This window comes from Erythrolamprus reginae, chromosome 1 (genome assembly GCF_031021105.1).
Source record: "Erythrolamprus reginae isolate rEryReg1 chromosome 1, rEryReg1.hap1, whole genome shotgun sequence".
In the NCBI taxonomy this organism is placed as follows: domain Eukaryota; kingdom Metazoa; phylum Chordata; class Lepidosauria; order Squamata; family Dipsadidae; genus Erythrolamprus; species Erythrolamprus reginae.
The window spans coordinates 259,942,875-259,965,605 of NC_091950.1; the positions used below are offsets into that span (position 1 = coordinate 259,942,875).

Consider the following 22,731-nt stretch of genomic DNA (forward strand, 5'->3'; position numbering starts at 1 on the left):
CCCCCACCCTTTTTTGGGACAATTAGGTTTATCTATGGAATGTAAATTTCATACTATCTTCAGACTAGATTTAATGGCTATCTAGCCTACCGTCTAGACAGCAAACTTTTCAATATTGACTTTATGAAAGCTGTCTAAATCCTTATAAAGATGTTATGAGAAAAGAAGGTAAAAATGTCTGTATATCCTTAATTAGTCATTTATTAATTTAAAACATATATATTGACACCTATCTTCTAACCAACTCTGTGTGGCTCCCAATCATATATTCACTTTATTGAGACTTAAGTCTGGGGTAGAAGACCATTTCCACCTACTAATTCCCATTTTACAGCTCCAAGAATAGTTTGCTGCTGAAATTGAATAGTGAAGCTCTTACTTTTGAATGATGCAATTTTAAGCTGTTGGAGAGTATGGAAGGAGAAGAATTGGTATATTGCTAAATAAAGGATGGAATAACTGACTCCATTTTTTACTCTTCAAGCCTTGTAAAATCTGGAAAAAATATTCATTTATATCACCATATCTTAAGCACCAGAGACAAATTCCTTCTGTACCCAATCATACTTGACCAAATAAAGTATTCTGTTCTGTTCTGTGTCATTGGATACAGTCATTACAGCATCTCAAAGTTTTTCCCAAAAATGAAAATCATTGCACCAAAAATACATAGATAGAAAATGGGGGGAAATGATTTCTCACATTTGCCACTCAAGTCTTTGAAAGTACAAGTTTTAGATTGCAAGAAACTGTAATTTTGAGGATTTTCTCCAACATGGAAAAAGGTTGGTCATGTTGAACAAAGGCAAAGGGTTTCTGTTCACTGAATTAGGCTTGTTCTCATCTACTCAGAAAAGGAAAGATGTATTTGCCTCCTGCTTTAATTATGGACAATTCCATACAGGTTGCCCTCGGTTAACAACAGTAATTGGAACCAGAATTTTTATCATTAAGAAACACGGTTCTGGAATGCGATGTCATGTGATTGTAATGCTTAAGCAATGGAAGTTCTAACACTTCTAACAAGTTCATTAAGTGAATCCGGTCAATGCCATGTGGTTGCAATCACATGTTTTCCATTTGCAACCTTCTGCTGGCTTACTTACTGACTTTGCTTGTCAGAAGCAGAAATATGGATCTACCCTAAATGTATGTTATAGATACTGTCTATGGCAGGGATGGTGAACCTTATTTTTTTCAGGTGCCAAAAGCATGCATGTGCAATATCGTGCGTATGTGTGGCCATACCTATAATTCAATGTTCCCATGTACCCTGCCCCCTCTGCATGTACACACAACATCACCCCGCTGCCCCACTCCCCCGCACATGTGCACATGACTGCCCCACTCCCCTGTTTCCTGACTTCTGGTGGGCCCAGTAGACCTGTTTTTCACCCACCCAGGCTAGAAGCTTCCCTGGAGCCTGAGGAGGGCAAAAATAGCCTCCCCTGCTCCCAACCCCTGAGGCCCTCTGGAGGCTGTAAATGCCTTCCAGATACTCTTTGCAAGCTGAAAATCAGCTGTCTAGAATGCATATGTGTGCTATGGCAATGGCTAGGGCAATGGCTTGCATGATATGGTTCCGTGTGCATCCATATAGCTGCACAGGTGGCCTGCCTGCCATAGGTTCACTATCACGAGTCTATTGATGCCAAGGCTTAGTCTGGAATGCCTGCAACCCGGATGTGACCTCTGGATAAAATGCCCAGGTTTGGAGTAGAACAATGTTCCAGGCCATTAAACATTGCCATCTTGTGGTACTTAGAAAGAATAAATTCTGCAATAGAATAGAATAGAACAGAACAGAACAGAATAGAATAGAATAGAATAGAATTTTATTGGCCAAGTGTGATTGGACAGACAAGGAATTTGTCTTGGTGCATAGGTTCTCAGCGTACATAAAAGAAAAAGATACATTTGTCAAGAATCATATGGTTCAACACTTAATGATTGTCATAGGAGTCAAATAAGCAATGAATCAATATTAATAAAAATCTTAGGATACAAGCAACAAAAATCTTAGTATACATTAAAATACATATATATATATATATATATACATACATACATACTACATGCATATATTCATTCATTCCATTCACTTATTTATCCATTCATCTACATCATGTGTGTCAAACTCACCATGTCACATTGCCATCATATGATTTATCACAAAGTTTTTTCCCTTCGCAGGCCTGGGGTGGTCATGACCTGCGCATGACATATCCAGGCCATCGGCTGCCAGTTTGACACCCCTATATACCCTTCTTTGGGTTCTATATATTTGCTAATACTTAGTAAAGCATATTTTTAAAATATATATATGTTTTTCTAAACAACAGGATTTTATTATTTACAGCCATGTTGTAAAAATGAATGTAAATTATGATACATAATTATCTCTAAAATAAAAGGCATGATTTTTTTTTAAAATAGTTCATCACATTTTGTCCCAGGAATTTTATCTTTATTAAAGTGAACGTGAAATGTAGTCTATACTAATGCACTTTTAGAACTATTAACAAGATGGTATTACTGTGAGCTGTCTTGTCATTGATGGCAGTGATGCCCTAAAAATTATTACAGGTCACTGTAATGACATACATAGATGAATGCCTAGTGTTAGACCTGGAGTAGCAGAAGTATTTAATAAGCTGGAACTGGGATGAGATCACCAGGAGAGTTATCAATATTGACATTAATGAGTTTTATGTCCTGTGCCAAAAGAGTGAGCTGACCTGTGAAGAGCATGCAGTAAGCAATTTCCTATACAAGGAAGGCATGTTACCCTTGAAAACAGCACTTGCTATTCATAAGTTGTGAATAGGAAGTACAGTATGTAAAGCATGTGCTCTAAAGAATTCCTCACCTTGTTCTGCCCTAGGCCTTTTTTAGCTGTATTTATTTTTCATTTCAAAAGTCAGTTCATTCTGAGATAAATCATCATTGCAGAGCCTATTTTATAATATTAAGAGATTTGCCCACGCACGCAACCAATGGTATATTTAAAGCATAACGGCTATTCGGTTTTTTTCTGCGATCACTTGATTTACTATATCATTATATTTTAAATTCAGTTTTGTGTCATCGTATTCATAATTGCTTCAGTTTGAAAGACTAACAGTAAGTGGCTGTAAAAAGAAATTTAAAAATCCTATGCTCCCTTTCTGCTACCCTCTTGAATCTTCTTTTCATTTTGGATTATTAATCACATTTTTGAGAACCTCCAGTTTAAAATTTGTGTAGTTATTAGCTAATCAAGCAATAAAACCAAAGCAATATAATCTTAATATACTGGTTTTTTTCCCCTTTTATTTATTTTAGCTGTAGGTCTTGCTTCCTGCCCAGAACCTGTAATTCCTAGCAATGGATTTAAAATTGGTGATAGATATATGGTGAATGATGTTTTATCATTTCAGTGTGAGCCAGGATATACATTGCAGGTACGTAAACTCTTTTTAAAATGGTGTTTTTGTGTGTGTGTGTGTGTGTGTGTGTGTGTGTGTGTGTGTGTGTGTTTGTGTGTATGTGTGTGTATTTCTTGTGTTTTACATCCTTGGATATAAATTTGGGGCTATCATATCTGGGATGCAAACATCTGAATGACCATTAGTTGGTATTTGTATTTAGATTTCCTTCATATACAGAAATTGCTATTTAGGTACTTTTTATCTCTGCTGGATATAACTGCATACATTCAAAACTTTACATACGGTACTTATTTTACTTCCTTAATATAAGTCACTTAAAGAGACAATTATAGCAAGAGAAAGAAATACAGTAGTCCCTCGCTATACCGCGCTTCACCTACTGCGGCTTCACTTCATCGCGGGTTTCTGAGGAAGTCGATCGGCAGATTTAAACAGCCCGCCGAACTCGATCGGCAGGTTTTTCAAAAAAAAATATCTAAAATTGTAAATACTGTATTTAAATACTGTATCTAAAATAAATACTGTGTGGGAAGGGTTTATAAACACTTAAAACAATGAAAACTTACCAAACAATTACAATATAAATACTTAAATAAGTACTATCAGTCGATAAATTCCCCATCGCGGATTTCACCTATCGCGGCCAGGTCTGGAACGTAACACCAGCGATAGGTGAGGGACTATTGTATATTCTCTGGTATGAAGAAATGCTAATTTTATAATAGGTGATGCAGCCAATTAAAATCATTGAGTCAAGTTTGAAATAAATTTAATTGTTGTATATTGTTGTGAGCAGTTCTTAGCATAGTCATATTAATTCTACTAAATAGTACAAAACTTATCTGGAGGAATACCACACCAGTGAAGATGATTTCTTCAACTATCTCCTCTATGGATAAGACTTTCTAGAAAGGCTGATATTTAAATTATAATGCATTATATTTGCATCACTTAATACAAGTGAAGCCAGGGTTAAATTTGATCCTTTCTCCATGCAAAATATATATGTATCATTTGGCTATTATTTGTCTTCCAAATAATTTTGGGAAGATTTTTATATCCTGGTTAATAAAGCCAGTTTGACTTTAAAGCACAATGCCTAATGTAGAACTCTGCAGTAAGAACATTTTTATACTTGTCCCTCTATGCATATTGCTGTTTCGTTTATTTTCAAACAGCAGTTGAAAGATACACATTGAGTTAAACTTCCTGGTTTCTTTCTTGCTCTTATTATTTGATTATTAATTCACATTACACTAAGATTTTAATACATGTTATTGTTCCTCTTCAAGCTCATTCACAAAATCAGTACTTTTATTCTATAATTTTGTTTGCATTAATGAGATACCATCTTAAAAAACAAAAAAGAGTTGGTTTGTTTAGCTTAGATACTTAAATCCTCATCTGACTATTAAAAAAAGCATTTAATTATATTCATTTTGTAGTTTCTGTTATGGGAGTGTAATATAGAATAAAATGACGACTATAAACAGAAGCATTTGAACATTCAACCATTATTACCCTCTTTCCCATTTCTTATTTTCACAGCAAAATTTAGCTTTCTGCCTGCAAGATCATAAAACTGAACCCTTTATTGATTTACATTTTTTATAATATCTTTATTAAGTTTTGACATCATACAATAAAATAGAAACTAACATAAAAAGGGAAGGGAACAGCAAAACAAATTAAAGGGGTAAAAACAAACAAATAAAACTAAAATTGACCTCTGATTTACTTTTTATACAGAGATGTTAACATTGCAACTACCTCTCTATACATTTAAAGAAAAGATACTTTTGCAAAGCAAAGCAAATGATGCACGTAGCAGTGGTAGCTCACAACAATATAACCAGCTTAATAATTTCAAATAGTGGTAACAAATATTTCTCAACAATGTTACAATTTAAAGTCTACAAATGTGAATGCATGCTCAGTTGGATTTTCCGAGGTTCTGCAGCAAATTTCACAATTACCATGACATACATGCTTGCGCACATACATACGTACACACACCCCTACACCTAAACCTATACCTGTATATACATATATACCAGTAAGGGCAAGCAGCTGCCCCTCATGCGAGGGGAGCTTTGCAAGTGAGCACAAGCGGCTGCCACTCACAAGATGGAAGTTTCACACACAAGCTCAAGTGGCCACCACTCATGCAGGGGTAGCTTCATGCACAGGCCATGATCTGGTAGTAGCCTGTGGCCTGGGGGTTGATGATTGGAGATCCCTGTCCTAAGGCATAAACTCCTTTCTTGTTTTCTGTGGGGAATCAAGGAAGATGTACATTCATTCCATTTAATAAAACTACCTTTATGGAGACCACAATATCTCACTGTCTTCTATCTTTCTATCTTATCAGGCAATCACAATATTTTTCTATCTTACAATCAGTAGCGGGTTCCTTGACACCATTGCACCGGTAGTAAAAATGAAGCTGTGGATGCAGCTTTGGATGTCTGGTGTGAGTGCATGTCCCAGTAAGATTTTGCTTGACCAGAATATCTTCGGGACCGCCTTCTGCAGCATGAATCCCAGCGGCCGATTAGGTCCCACAGAGTTGGCCTTCTCCAGGTCCTGTCAACTAAGCAATGCCGTCTGGGGAGACCTGGGGAAGAGCCTTCTCTGTGGTGGCCCCGGCCCTCTGGAATCAACTCCCATGGAGATTAGGACTTCCCCCACCCCCCTTGTCTTTCACAAGCTCCTAAAAACCCACCTATGTTGCCAGGCTTGGGGAAGTTGATATTCTCCCTAGTTATTATGATTTATGTATGGTTTGCTTGGGTTGTGTGATTAATTTTTATGATAAGGGTTTTAATCTGCTTTTTAATATTGGATTTGTACATTGTGTATTGTGTTGTGAGCCGTCCCAAGTTTTTGGAGAGGGGCGGCATACAAATCTAATAAATTATTATTATAAATTATTATTATTATCTGTCCAGGTTGTGCAATTTTACATTATATTTTACTGGTCAATTCTACCTGCAGTTGAACTTGAGCACAAATTTTGGAGATTGCTATTGCTGTTTGTGCTAAAGTTAATATAAAATTATGTAATTTTATTGAGTTCGATTTTATTGTTGTGTTCAAAGAACCAAGTTTGATTTTATTTGTTATTCCCTCCTATTCATGAATTCAATTTGGTAGCATAAATTCAACCTACAGGTAGATCATGTTTGTATATTAAGTAGTACAGTGGTACCTCGTGATACGAACCCCTCATGATATGAACATCTCAAGATACGAACCCGGGGTTGGGAAATTTTTTGCCTCTTGTTACGAACTTTTTCTGGCTTACGAACCCACCACAGATCGCAAAATGGTGCTCCGCTGGGTGCCGCCACCCAGCTGTCACCTTTTAAAACAGCTGGGGGGCTTCTCGGCATTCTCCCGAACCCGAACCCGAACCCAAACTTTTCGGGTTCAGGTTCAGGAAGCCACCGAGAAGCGCCACCGCCCGGCTGTCACCTTCTGAAACAGCCGGGGGGCTTCTAGGCGTTCTCCCAAACGCCGAACCTGGAAGTTCGGCAAAAGTTTGGGTTCGGGTTTGGGTTCTGGAGACTGCCGAGAAGCAGCCGGCTGTTTCAGAAGGTTACAGCCGGGCAGCGCTGCCCGGCAGAGCACCGATTTTGCAATCGGCAGTGGTGTTTTCGGCCGATGTGGAGGCTGAAACGGAGGTGGGGAATCCCAATAGGGAACTCCATGGGCGGAGCTTTGACGTCATGAAGACGTCCTTCTTGGTCGGCCAAAACTGGTCGGCCCAGCGGAGTGCCATTTTGCGATTTTTTCCCCCTTGCACGCATTAATCGCTTTTACATTGTTTCCTACGGGAAACATTGTTTCTTCTTACGAACTTTTTGCCTTCCGGACCACCTTCCGGAACCAATTAAGTTCATAAGACGAGGTATTACTGTACTTCATTATTTGAAACTAAAATAGGGACAGATAAAAATATTTAGTAATAATAAACAAAATTATCTTTTTAATGCCAAATTATTTGTTATTGAATGTAGAACTGAGTTCACAGTATTCCTGCATGTAACTTTCTTTGATCGTGTTAAATAAGTAGTGATCAAAAATCTTCTGTAATTTAGCACAGTCTACCAGTACATCCCGATTACTTTTCCTTTGGTGCCCAGTTCTTTTGGAGCCATTACTCGTACAGTCATATATGCAAAACTCTTATATCTATAAATACTGTATTTGTTTTGTCACCAAAGGGACATAGGACAGTAGGTGGTGATGGTGCTATGTGGCCCATTGATTTCACAGGGTGCCATTTTTGTGGACTTCAATAGCACTCTCCTCAATTTAGCAACAATTGATTGAGGGAAGACCTGATTATTAAACTACATAATTTGTGCCTCATAGTTTTCATATAAAGGCACATTTTCATTCATGATATCACTTTTGAAGAAGGCAATTAGTTTTCAAAATTAACTTCCTTGAAATAATGATTCTTTAGGAAAAAAATAATATTCCCTTTGGTAACGCAGCAAAAAATGTAAATGAGAGTGTCATGTTGCTTTGCAGTTCTATATAATAATTTAGTTTAAGGTTCTGAAACAACTTAAGACTTGTAGCACAACTCACTTTCCATTTTTAAAGGAATTCTAATTAACTTAAAAGTCTTTTATTTGTCCTTAATTAGAAAACTGTCATAGGTAATAAAGTATAAGGGAAGATTAATTGGCAAAAGGATTTTTCTAAAATCAATAGTGAGAACCATTGTGTCAAGTTGCTAAATGAAAGCTTCAAAAATGGGACAATGTTGCATAATTATTTTATTTTTGAATTTTTTAAAGGGACGTTCTCATATTTCTTGTATGCCTGGAACAGTTCGCCGTTGGAATTATCCTTCTCCTCTCTGTATTGGTATGCATATGTACATTTTTTATTCTAAGTGAATGTTGGCGAAAATAACATCAGTAAAAATTAAAAAGTTTAATTAGCTGTTTCTATTTTTGTTCCGCTGTTATCAAAGCCATTTAAGTAGAAAATATCCAGTTGTTTAATGGCTGAACTCCTGACTCACATTCCTGATTCAAATTTCATTTTAGGCCTGTACTAGCCTGTACTAGCAGCTTTTCTTGCTTGGGTAAAAAAAAAAAATATCTACCTGTAAGTGTAATATATAGTACTCCATACAGCTTAAACAGATGAAATACTCTGTATAAATGCTAAATTTTATACAGTCAGCATTAAGAAGATGCTTATTTTTAGTGATAGCACTATTTCTTTAATTACTGTTTTTGCTCAAACCGAAAAAATATCTGAAAGTTTTTATCATTGCTTAAGTCCTTATGCAAAACACTGTTGCAGGTTTTATTCTTTATTCTTTGTATGTAAATTGTATCAGGAAAACCCAGCAGTCATTCAGAAGAATTAACTGGCCAAAATTTCTACATCATTTTTGAGTGGAATACAAAGGAAAAGAACACAACACAACAGAACAGAGTCAATTTACTGCAATAAAGAACTATATAGTCTAGAAACTAAGAGACATGGGGTTCTAATTCTACTGTAGGCAAAAAGCAAACTGGGTAACATTGACCCAGTCTCTCTTTCTCAAATGGAAAGGAAAGACGGAAAGGAGAAGAAAGAGAGAAAGGATTAAAGATAGAGAGGAGAGAGAGAAGGAGAGAGAGAAGGCTTGATTATGGCTGTGTGAGAGCAAGCTATTCAAATTAATACAATCAAGACCACAATTGGAGAAAAATTGTCAAATGATGATTTTTAAAAGTGCATATTGTACAAAGAAGCAGAAGAAACAACATACTCAGCTTGTGCAGGAAGATTACACAAAGATAAGCAATGGTATAATTCATTCACCAAATGATTCACAGGAACATTTGTAAAAATTATCATGTTCAGTACCAGTAATAAAACATTGAGTTGAAAAAGTGGTCAAAATGAGCAGAATAAAATATAATTTTGTAAAATTTTCAAATAAAATATTGGAAATATTTTAATTTAATATGATAAAGTATTGGTTCATAAACAAGGCTGGAAAGAAGAAATTGTGAATAATTGAAGTGGCCATACTTTGGCATAGTAGAATAGAGGCCAACATTGGAAAAGTCCGTGAAGTTTCATGATCTGAAAATTGAATTTGAAAAATTATGGCAAAAAATAGTGGTGTTGTCCCATTGTTTATTGGCCCATTGGATGCCATACCCAAAACATTTGGATGGCACTTAGAAAATATGTGCAATGAGGAAATGTCCGGTTGTTGTGACTTCATATTGTTATGAATAATGATGTAAGAACATTGCTGGTATTTAATATAATATCCCATATATAGTATTATAACTGAAAATATAGGGGTTTTTTTCTATGCAACTCTATATTTATTCACTCCACCCTTTGCATAAGTCTCTGACATCCTACCTTGTGTAAGCTGAAAAAGAACAAGGGAGTGGTTCTACTTGTTATGCATTATACATTGGGCATTATACTTTAATAATACTTAACAATTCCCATTAGAACATAGAATTCTTTATTGGCCAAGTGTGATTGGACACACAAGGATTTTGTCTTTGGTGCATAGGCTCTCAGTGTAAATAAAAGAAAATGTACATTTCTCAAGAATCATGATATACAAGAGTTAACAATTGTCATAGGGGTCAAATAAGCAATCAAGAAACAATATTAACAAAAATCTTAAGGATACAAGCAACAAGTTACAGATACAGTCATAAGTGGGAGGAGAATGATGAGAAAAAAAATTATAAAGTTTTAGTAGTAATACTAAGCAGACTTGGTAAATAGGTAATTAATTCTCTTATATAATTTCCCTTGACAGTCTAGATAGTCGTAATCTTATAAATCCCACATGGGTAATCTCTCTCCTTCCTCCCTTTTAGACAAATACTCCCCCCACTGGCTTTAATCAATAATTTAGAAATGATTGTGACCATCGGTCTTCTTCCATGTGACCTTATTTCACAGTTATAGAAAACGTTTATGTTATTAAGAGCAAATGTGCACACAATACACAACATGGCTCTTTCCCCTTATTTCCTTATGTGCTAGTTAAAGAAGGAGCTTCAATTTTTTTAGCAAGTTATGAGCACCTTGAGTGTTGGTAGGTTTTGTGGAAATAGGATATTCAGTATCCATATTTTCACTTTTTGAGTCATGTTAGTTTCTGGTACCCAAGAGTCAGGAGGCAGGTTTAGTGATAACAGCTCTTTATGGGTGTAAGTGAAAACTCCAGCAAAAGCCCAGCCAGTGGTTCCTGTTTAAATGGAGAGTTCCGGCTGGGAAGAACCAATCAGTGATCTTTATTCTCTCGCTCAATAGAGAGGAACTGGTTGGACACTTGCTAGATGACACTCAAATCTCAGGACACAACAAGTGATCCGGTTATTCTTCTATCTCTTGCAACTAGAATGGGCTAAACTTTAGTCCAATCATATAAGGACTACACTAAGATCTTTTATTTCAGGTTTTTTAATCTGCTGGTTGCTGAACTAAATTGCTTTGTCCATCGTTGATTTACAAACTTTCATTTAAATATTTATTTAAACCTCTTGCTGTCTTTCTTTCCCATTACTCTTTGGTACGCCAACTATATGATAGAAGTAGACATGCTCTCTTTTCTTTTATTCAGTTGGCTCCAATTCATTTGCTGAGTAGGGGGAAAATTCTTATTTTTATTATCATGCATAGTATGTTCAAGAATAATTTCTTGTAATCAAGGTTTTTCAAATTGAAACATGAAGCAATCAAATCTCATGGAAACATGAAGAGCAGTTATGTTTATTTTGTAACAAGAAAAAATTAAGATGTTTGTATATGTGTGTTTTATACTTTTTAAAAAAAGTTAAAAGGGATTCTTTTGCCATGCCAGTTGCATTTTTCGGCAATACAATTTGCAAAAACATTATGGGCAGTTATGCAGCTGACGAGTTGCAGAGAATCTTGTGCTTCTGCGAGGAGTCAGAAGACAATTTTCAAATATCAACAAAAGTAATTTCATAATGAAACTAGCATTGGTCTCTTGGTTTTGATATTTTATCTTTTAATATTATAAGCTGCTTAGAGTTCCCCTGTAGTAACTTAGGTGGCCAATACATTTTAAAAATAAATAAATAAAATAAACTATGTAGTCATTTCAGAAAGCCGTTGGTGCTTTGCCACCCCCCCCTCTTTTGAGCACTAGAATGCTGATTTAGATATGTAACACAAAAAGATCTTGAGTAAATTGAATTTTGTGTAGATATGTGTTTGTTTAATTTATTTCAAACATTTACAAAGTTACCCATCTTATAACTAACTCTGGACAAGTTAAAAAAGCATAAAAGCCAACTATACAATCTGAGAAGGTAAATGAATTTCATTACAAATAAAAGACTGTAAGCCAAGAGAGAGAAAGAAAAATCTTTGTAGGGTTTAATATTTGATAAGTGTTTTTAAAGAATACACATGCTCATTCCTTCTGTCAATGTAATCTATAGGTAATCATTTTTAGATTATATCTTTAGATTCATGGTGTAAATTTAAACTTTTAAATTAGCTTTATATAGGGTACAATTAATAGAAGGGGTTTTTATATATTTCTGGAAAAGGTCTCCAGCATATATATTGGGTGCTTATTGATATGTTCAAGTTTTCTAATCTAAAAAAACAATGGATAGATAGAAAAAAAACCTGACACAACAAATAGAGTTGGAAAATTGTTTATACAATAGTTCTCCTGCATAGATTGGTAGTACAAACTACCAATATCCTTCACATTTGACAAATAAATAAATTAAATAAATAAACAAAGTTCTTTACTAGCACCAGTGAGGTGAACTATTGTGTTTGTGTACAGTTACATCATCATTGTATAACTAATTCTTCATAAGATACGCAATTGTTGGATGACTTTAATGGTATACTTTCACATACTTTCAATGGATTGTTTATTTATTATAGCGAAATGTGGTGGCACACTGACAAACATGGCTGGCGTGATCCTGAGCCCCGGTTTCCCAGGAAATTATCCTAGTAATCTAGGCTGCACGTGGAAAATATTATTACCTATTGGATACGGTAAGATTCCTGATTGAAGGACATCTTTTTCTTTATCCATTGGAATCTCAGTTACAAAATCTTGCTGTTCTTTTTTCTTTTAAGTCCATTCACTAGCCTGATATCTGTATTCAAAAATAAATAAATAAAGGTACTACGAATAATTTTGTTAAAATATCTTTTCTATGTGCTGCTTTATTCAAGGATTTTTAAAAATTTATTTGAAAGTTATTAAACACTTGGCAACTTCCTGTTCTAGATTTATTAACTGCTGATACAGCTTCCTTATTCATTGTCCGTCTGCCTTCCCCAATATGGCTGTTTTAAATACAGTTCCCAATATTAGGTACAAACAAGAACTGGCATAGGCTCCACCTGTTATCTTTGGAAACATTATTTATGCAATTACTTAATCGTATTCTAAGTAGCTTTAATTGACACAAAGGCATAAACTAAAACAATATCTAATTCATTTAGGTTTCTCCTTTCCTAATCCTCTAAAAAAGAAACCTGGTCACTCGTGTCTATGGAGGGTTTTTCTGTATTATTCATAAAGGGTAAATAAATTCAATATCATATGCCAGACTGAAACTTTTAGGCTGTTTATTATGAAGAGCTTGCATTTTTTAAATTTCTGTGCATTCATTAGTAAATGTAGTTATTTATCTTGAAAAAAATAATGAGAAGAAAAAAATAGTGAGATAACTATGGGTGCATGTTCTCCAAAGAAAGAAAAATGTCTAAAATAAAATAGAAAACATTTTTTAAGGTGATGGATTGTGAGACGTAGCTAATTAAACATGGCTCATTTAGGTCAGTGTTCATTTACTTTTCTGTACTAACAGCTTTCTTTCATTATATGGATTTATGTAATATAATATATTAAGAAAAGATAATTTTGTACAGTAAAGTAATTAGTTAAGTTAATTAGTTTGCTTGAAATAAATCCTATTATGATACTATGTTCTTAATCATGAAGTTTGTGTAATTGTGATGTCTTGCTATAGTTTAGAAATCTGAACAGGATTTTGAAAATTGCTTTCTGTGAAACCTATTCATCCATTTCTGTTCCTATGAATTAAAAAAATTTTTTTGTTGATAATTAAGTGGGGTCCAACTTATAAAAGGCAGAATTTTTTTTAAAAAAAATAAGCAACACATAACTCAGTTCATTAAACAGAGATTATCCAGTTCTCTGTTGTTTCTGTATCAATTGAAAGTATATATCTCCCCTTTGGGAACCTTCCTAGAATAAATATTCTGATACAAAATGGGCCAAATATTAAAGGTTTGTCCTTGAAATACTTACAGATATCTTTGGTTTGTGCAACTATGTAGACTCTCTACAGCAAATGCTAACCTTTTTCATGAAAAACTATATGGTTATTTTTCAAAAGATTAAATAGATTATGCATATAGGATTGGCAGTTTCCCCATATTACTTCTTTCTTGAGCATTTCTTTGAATGGAATATCTTATGACATGGGAGATATTTACATGGAAAAGTAATCCCCCCCCAAATTGTCAGAATATAGAATATAAAAATGTACAATTTCCTACTGAAAATCATATTTGTTTTGTCCAAAAATCAAATGACTGAAGCATGTTGAGGCTGTGATATAAATGCAGTTTAGAGAATATATATTGATTGCAATTTCCAAGCCTAAGAATCAGTTGGCAATTCCTAGGTTTAAAACTTGATAATTATTCTGCTAAGATTATATCTTGCTAAATTCACTATATATATATAATATATAATTCACTATATATATATATAATATATTTATATATATATATAAATTCACTATATATATATAATATATAATTTAACAACCCAGATTTGCTTATTATGTGTAAAAGATATGCATTCCAGTTTTTGAAAAAATATTGTTGTGGGTAAAATGGTAAAAAAAATGCATTTCTTTTAATCAAAATACACAAAGCTAGTATAATAATTTCAATGAACACTGGAGGGCATGGAATGGTGACAATATTGAACTAACCAATGTAAATTTAGAAAAAAATGACAGAAAGGTTAAATATAGATAGATACACAGTCTTTATTTATGTTAATTATGGTCATATGCTAACTGAATTTTGATAACCTCTGTCCAGGGGTGGGATGCTAGCCGGAATGTTAAATTGGACTCGCCGCGGCGGCTCATGAGTGCTTGCGGGGCCAGCGTGATTTTGCTTCTGCACCTGTGGAGATAGCAAAATTGTGCACAGAACTGCAGGTGCGCCCCTGTTTCGGTGAGGTTTTTTTGCTTCTGTGCATGCTAAAACACGGGTGTACCTGCCGCCCAGTGCGCAATTTTGACATCTCCACAAGTGCAGAAGCAAAATTTCACTGGCCCCGCAAGCACTCACGAGCCGTGTTGGCGAACCCAATTTAGCATTCTGGCTGGAGCCCACCCCTGCCTCGGCCTTTCTTTGTATTATGGCCCTAATCATATAAACAAATTTTTAAGGTTTATTGAAAACCAGTGTGTAAAATATTTTGAGCAACTAGGAAGTAAAATGTAAAGACATGTTATTTATAAATATTTCATGCTTAATCTACTTGTACTTACCTTTATTATTTTTGACATTAACTAAGTTTCTTGTTAAGTGTGAATCCAAGATGGAATATGTACATCTGGATTGAATAATGCTTATCTAATTACTGTGTTGTTGTTTTTTTTAAAAAATCTATAATATACTAAACTTGCAGCTTTTTAAATTATTTTTTGCTGCATAGGGGCACATATACAATTTCTGAACTTCTCAACTGAAGCTAACCATGACTTCCTTGAAATTCAGAATGGGCCTTACCACACCAGTTCTATGATTGGCCAGTTCAGTGGTACAGATCTTCCACCATCTTTATTAAGTACAACACATGAAACTCTCATCCACTTTTATAGTGATCACTCAGAAAACAGACATGGATTTAAATTTGCATATCAAGGTAAGTAATGAATAATATAAACAGTTTCAATTATTATGATAATTTTTTTTCATTCCATAATTTTTTAAAAGGCTGAAATTAATATGCATTTTCCCCCTGTTGTGTTTCCTGGTTTTTCTTTGACTTTTTAAAAATCTATCTTTTAAATGTTAATAGTTTCGAAAGTTTTCTCCCTTTTCTGAGAAACAGTAATATGACTTTCTAAATAAATTAAGGTAACTATTGTCCAAAAACCTGTTTAAATATTATTTTGTTAATATTATGTTAGGCATTATACTTTTCAATAAATTTGATTCTGGAAATAGATCAGTAAGTTCTTTTGTTTGTTGCGTGTAAGAATTATTAACTGCAGAGATAATGTACAAGGCAGTCTATAAACATTTTCTCACAATTCTATTGAACAGAATTCTGGAGTAAGAAATTTGTAGGTTGTGGCTAATATTTCTATAAATGTTCTACTTTTCAAAAGATGAAGATATGGGGAAAATGTATGAAATTAAAGTAATATTATTGAAATCAAGAACAAGTTTTACTTGTTTTTTCACAAACATGTCCATTCAATCTTTGCATATGTAAATAGAATAATTAATGCATATAGGAACAATGGGTGACCATGCTAGTGGTCCTCTAGAGTTATAGAATATTTAGATCAGGATAACCATAACCAGAGTTACCAGTTTTATATTTGCTGACAGACACTTCAAAGTATGAAATAAAATCTTAAGAATAAGGATAGTATTATTCTTTTTAAAAATTTTAAATCCTTATTATTGTGGTTGGCTCTGGCCCAGCTCCTGCCCCAGGGAATGGGGAGGTGGATGCAGGGGAAAATTCAACATGTTACAGGCCTGTGTTATTGCCGACAGAATCAGTTCAGAGTTTAGTTTCCTCGGACGAAGAAGAAGGTGGGAGCGACTCGGCAGAAGAGGGCTTGGCACATAGCCCAGGCAGTCACTCTCCCTTATCTTCCGTTGATTCAGATGATGACATTTTGGACCCACGCAAGTGCAGAATTATGCGTAGAAGAGACCAACTAAGAACATATTACAGGAAATAAGGGAGACCACCTGTGTTTGGGTGGGGCTCCAGTAATTAGGGCTGCTGCTATAAATAGCAGCATGTGGGTTTGGCTGTTGTGGAAGTATATCTGATCGGCGTTCATCAGGAATCTTGTGTTGCTGGACTTTGTTGCTTTTTCATGCCTTTGAAACCAAAGCAGAGCTAAGTACTTAAGGGAAACTGTACAGACTACCCGATTGTTTTGGGAAGAGTGCTCTTTGCAATACAAAAAGAGTACTTTGTTTATTTTGAATTTTGTTTTGAATTTTCAAACGTGTGTGTGTCTGAAATTTGTACCCTTGAATTTTCGGGCGGCTCCTATCAGAGAGCCCGGGAGAACACCTTATATATCAGTATTCTTTGATAATTACCACTGAAATTGGGTTGGTGTATTCTATTAGTTCCCTGAATAAATTAATAGCACTGTTCAAAGCTGCATTTGTGCAGAAAATATTATCATTTTTTAAAAGTCTCAAAATATAAATATATAACATGAATTTGTAAGTTGAGCGATGAGAGTCATCAAGCTGTGATTGTAATTTATACTGTGTATTATAGGCCTAATTAACAAGTCACAACACTATCCATAAAACATGTCAGGATTTTTTTTTCTTCTCTCTATCCTTACTTATAAGACATAATATTGCAGTAATTTGTATTTAAAAACTTCAATTTATATGCCTTTATACAAATCAAAATTGTGGTTGTATCATGTGTATAGTATTCACACCTTTGCTAGATAAAAATCTGGATGAACCTGAAGATACTCTAAGTTTATGAATATTTGAAGGACCATCTAGTTTCCTAAATCCATGTCTGTATTTGCATATTACTTGCAATACTATGGATTCACAAACTGTGATTCCAATTATTGGGCAAATATTAGAGATATGAAAATATAACATCAAAACTACAAACCATTAGACTATTTTTAGATTAATTTAATATCATATAGTAATATTTCCTGAAGCTTGGAGGCAAATGTTTGGTATGCTAATTTCATTATTGCTCTAATTTCATTACTGACCAAAGGTTTAAATCTATATACAGTTACAAATTTATAATTTTATTGAAGAGTTTTTAAAAGAATATCAAAATATATTCTTACTAATATAAAGTAAGAATAAGAAAAGAAAGAGAAATCAAAGATAAGTGCAAAATAGAAAAATAAATAAAGAAAAATAGTGACAAGATATAAAAATAATTCTGATTTTCTTTACAGCAGTTTTAAGTTTTATTCTATGTTTACAACATACTACTCTACTTTGTATAATTAATTCTATTTCCAAAGCATAAATCATAAATTCAATATTTGTTGTTTTGTGCAAAAAAAGCTATAATGGGTTTCCGCTTAGCAGTAAATGTAGATATTTTCTTTTCTCTTCTCAAGATAAAAAGAGAAAAGACATACACATACACACACACACACTCACATGCACATTTTCTCTCTCTCTCTCACAAACACACAAACATCTTTATATCTAGCAATACATATATAGTAATGAAGTGAAACCCTCAACTGGAAGAAAGTTGCTTGTCTATATTAATTATTTTGATATAAATATTTAACCCTGATGCCCTGTTCAAAACCACTATACACTTCTACTATTTTTGAATCTGTGTGATTCGAACCGAAAATTATTTATTTTAAGTGCTTAAATTTGGTCAATTTGAAAACTTCTTTCCCTTGGAAACTAGGTTGAACATTTCAGCACACAATTAAATGAAAATTGAAATAAAAAAATAATGCTCATTGGTTTATTTTGCTGATAAAAGCCTCCCCCCCTTTTTTGTGAATTTTCTTTTCAATTTATAGATAGTTTTGCCTGCAAACAATGTACAATTTTACTAAATTTGGTGTGGAATTACTAGTTTGAACATTTCTGAACATAATGAACTGAAACAAATGATGATTATTTGTTTATATTGCTCATAAAAGGACCGTGCCGCCCCACCCCCCCATTTTTTCAAGCATGTCACTTTATAAATTTTTCTAGGGCCCTAATTCCAAATATTTTCAATAACGTTGGCATTGAGTTACCAGTTTGAACATTTCTGAACATAATGAAATGAAAATTGAACTGAAAACGTTGATGCTTATTTGTTTATTTTGCACATAAAATCCCCCCGCTGTGTTCAATTATTTCAATTTATTTAAAAATTATGCTGTTAATTTCAAAATTGCATACTTGTTTTTAGTAAAATGGATTTCTTTCATAAAATTAGTTGTCTGGCTATCATGTGCTTGCTTTTCAAAAGGATATTCCCAATATTTCTAGCCAAATCTATATAAAAAGTGAAAATAATGGCACAAAGCAAGGCCGAGGGGTGTGGCCCTTTTGTGAGCAACATAAACACATAAGCATCATTTTTTCCAGTTCATTTCTATTTTTCTTATGATCAGGAATGCTCAATTTAATATATCAAAACTTTTGGGGGGAAATTCCTTAGAGATTTGTAGCCTAAAAAAATATAAACTGACACAAAATGCTAAAAATAAATATATCAGCATCAATTTTTTTCAGTTCAATTTTCATATCATTATGTTCAGAAATGTTCAAACTAGTTTCCCAGTGAAAAAAGCTTTCAAAAAGACCAAATTTAAGTACCTAAACAAAAATCTTTTTGGTCCATGTCGTATACGACCCGAAACAGACTCAATGTGAGGTTTTTTGCCCAGAAAAAAGTTAGCCCCCACCCCCAAAAAATATTTTTATGATGATCAGCAATGTTAAAATTAGTAAATCAATGCCTAAGATATTAAAAATATTTCGGATTTGGAGCCTAAAAAAAATTTAAAGTGAAAATGGTTGCAAGCAACCGGGGTATGTGTGTAGGAGGCTGTATTTCTGATTTAAAAAACCCAATAAGCATCGTTTTTTTCAGTTCATTTATATTTTTCTTATGATCAGGAATGTTCAAACTAGTAATCCCACACCAAATTTAGTAAAATGGTACAAATTTTTCAGGCTAAACTATCTATAAATTGAAAATAAATTCACAAAGGGGGGGGGGGCTTTTATGAGCAAAATAAACCAATAAGCATTATTTTTTCATTTTAATTTTCATTTCATTGTGTGCAGAAATGTTCAGCCTAGTTTCCAAAGGAAAGAAGTTTTCAAATTGATCAAATATAAGCACTTAAAATAAAGAATTTTCTGTCCGAGTCACACAGACTCGAAAACAGTACAAGTGTGACTTTTTTTCCCAGCAAAAACTAAGCCTCCCACCCCCCAAAAAAAATTTTCATAGAGAGAACCCCTGAAATGATGAAAAGTCATGAAATTTCAAGTTTCAGAAATGCAGGGAAATTTTTTTACAAGGTCTCAAACTTTGATTTCGAGTCTCACAGACTCGAAACATAACAGCAGGGTTAACAAGGTATAGAACATTTATCAATTTGCTTTATGATTTTTAAAATTTTCTGGGGAAGAAAATATTTTATCTTTTTTATCTTTTTCTTCAGCTTATGAATTACAGAATTGTCCAGATCCTCCTTCATTTTATAATGGATATATAATCAATTCCGATTACAGTGTGGGCCAATCCATCTCTTTTGAATGCTATCCTGGATATGTATTAATCGGTCATTCCATGCTCACTTGCCATCACGGGATCAACAGAAACTGGAATCATCCTTTTCCAAAGTGTGAAGGTAGTTTTTGTTCATATGTTATGATTGTTTACATTCCAAGATGATCTTATGTTTAATGTGATTAGAAAGAAAGAACAAGAAGAAAAGTAAAAATAAATCAAGTCAATATATGAAAATCATGATCTGTTGCAAACTGCATAACATTTTCATTAATAATCAGAACTGACAAATAAAGACATTTTTCCTCAACAGTGGAAAGTAGTTGATACAAGCTACAGCCTATCATGTCACCTATGATAAATCCCTACCCATTCTTTCCTTACGCTCACATACAACCCACATTTGTGCCCCCTCGAAATGTAATTTTTCCTGACTTATGATATTCATAAAACAACCAGATGAGGCTGATCATCTTGGAAGTTACCAATTCTTAAGCTACAGGTGTCACTGCAATAGACATATTTCTGATACTAGAGGAAAAGAGGAAATGAAATGATCAGTACCAAGGAAAAGAGAAGAGGGTTTGATTTTAAGGCTTTTAGAAAGGTAGGAAGCAATTTGGGATGTGAACATACCAAGGACAGAAGGATGAGTTTGGATTTTTTAAAAAAAAATATGGGTCATAACTCTTACTTTTGTATTGAAAATGGTTGTAAGTTAAATAATTTGTTTGTCTTACCTGTCTATCATTGTATTAAATGTGGTACACCAATGCCTTTCTTTTATTCTCTCAATAAATGAGAGCTGAAATACCATGTCAGATTCATGCTCAGATTTTTACTTTTTAAATCACAGAGAGGGGACATTGGTTTGGAGGTATGACAATAGGATAATTGGTATTTAAACCCAGTTTTTCCTTCAGGAAATAAATAATAGAATGGGAGTAGAGGATAAAGGGACATTAAGGGGAAATTAAGTACCCAATGCACGCAATGCTCAGTTGTAAATCAACAATGTGATTTCACCCAGAAACTTTCTCAATATATTGCTGAATTACAAATTTTGGCTGTGGGGTAAAGGAGTTGCCAGAAAGATTCAGTTCCCCTTCCCCTCTTCAATTTAAATAGCTGATCTGAAGAATGTGAAATAGTTTTAAAATACTGTGGTACCTCGGTTCTCGACCACAATTCGTTCTGGAAGTGTGGTCGAGAACCGATTTGGTTGAGAACCGAAACAATTTAAAATAAATTCCCCTCCTCAGTTGTCTCTCCCTCTACCTTGCCTGCTTCTGTCCCCGTGTCTCTCTCTCTGTCTCTCTCTCTATAGCTTGCTGTCTTCCATCTTCAGTTCTCTCGCTCACCCGCTTCTGTCCCTGTCTCTCTCTCTCTCTGTAGCTTGCCGCCTTCCATCTTCAGTTCTCTCGCTCGCTCACTTCTGTCCCCGGCTCTCTCTCTCTCTCTCTGTAGCTTGCCCTCTTCTGTCTTCAGTTCTCTCGCTCACCCACTTCTGTCCCCGTCTCTGTCTCTCTTTCTCTGTAACTTGCCGGCTTCCGGCTTCAGTTCTCTCGCTCGCCCGCTTCTGTCCCTGTCTCTCTCTCTCTCTCTCTGTGTAGCTTGCTGGCTTCTGTCTTCAGCTCTCTCGAGTGTTCGAGTTCCAAATATTTGTTCGGATTTCAGGGCAAAAGTTTCTTGAATTTCCTGGTCGAATACCGATTTATTCGAACTGAGAATCGTTCGAAAACTGAGGTACCACTGTAGTTTCATTGCACATGCTACTTTGTTTAGAATTATCTTCAATTAATTTAAATTTTAATGATTATTTGGATATCCATAGTTCATGTTAATTGGTTGGCTCCTTGGTTCATGTACCTGCATATGTAAATTTACCAAACTATGCTAATGGTTCCTTATTTATATTTTAAAACATGGCTTTTAATTCACACTACTTGTACTTTAGTTGATGAACTCATAATTTCTTCAAATTGCTTGGATCTCACGCATGATATATAATGGAATAGATGTAACTATTCTATGCCATGCTGAGAACTAAAATTATTTGTAGCAAATGTCATAATTAAAGTAATATTTTATTATTTATAAATGAAAGCCTTTGGGGGGGGGAGTGTCCATTTTATCACGCAGAAAAACAAGATGGGAACCTTCAAAATAAAGAGTACCATGCTTAGATATTACTTAAAATGAAACATACGACATAATTTTTGTTGTTGTTGCCGCCTGGAAATGTTAATTATTTGCAATTTAAAAATCAGTTTACAGTAAATAATACAATTGCCAGGAATATACCATATTTTCGCAGTGTAAGAAGCACCTCCCCCGCCAAAAGACACTGAAAATTTGAATGTGTTTTATACTCTAAATGTAGCTTTTCCAAACCTTTTTTTCCAGCCCTAACAAGGTGCTAACCATCTTCCCAGTTTGCAGACTTTTTCATTGCTACTCTCTCAAAAGAATGGGTTTTTTTTCTCAGCCTAAGTCTTTCCAGGCTTTTTTTTTCATTGCTAATTTATCCGAATAAAGTTTTTTTTAAGTCCTAACCAGGGAATATAATAATGTGCTGAAGCTAACCAGACTAAGGACTCAAGCCAGATGAATACCTGGTAGACAGGTTTTTCCCTATTCTCCTCCCCAAAAACTAAGTTGTGTCTTACACTCAGAAAAAATGTGGTATTTATTATAGAGGTTGGGCATATTGCCACATTGATCAAT

The 22,731-nt window shown here is 34.3% G+C and overlaps 1 protein-coding gene across 1 annotated transcript in view; it reads left to right on the forward strand.

The window, feature by feature from the left end:
• CSMD1 (CUB and Sushi multiple domains 1) overlaps positions 1 to 22,731 on the forward strand; it is a 1,071,884-nt gene that overhangs the window by 940,403 nt on the left and 108,750 nt on the right. The window contains exons 38-42 of the mRNA XM_070732892.1: positions 3,325 to 3,443; positions 8,246 to 8,315; positions 12,366 to 12,482; positions 15,202 to 15,411; positions 19,937 to 20,125. Coding sequence (XP_070588993.1) covers positions 3,325 to 3,443; positions 8,246 to 8,315; positions 12,366 to 12,482; positions 15,202 to 15,411; positions 19,937 to 20,125 — 705 coding nt within the window. The remainder of the gene's footprint in view (positions 1 to 3,324; positions 3,444 to 8,245; positions 8,316 to 12,365; positions 12,483 to 15,201; positions 15,412 to 19,936; positions 20,126 to 22,731) is intronic.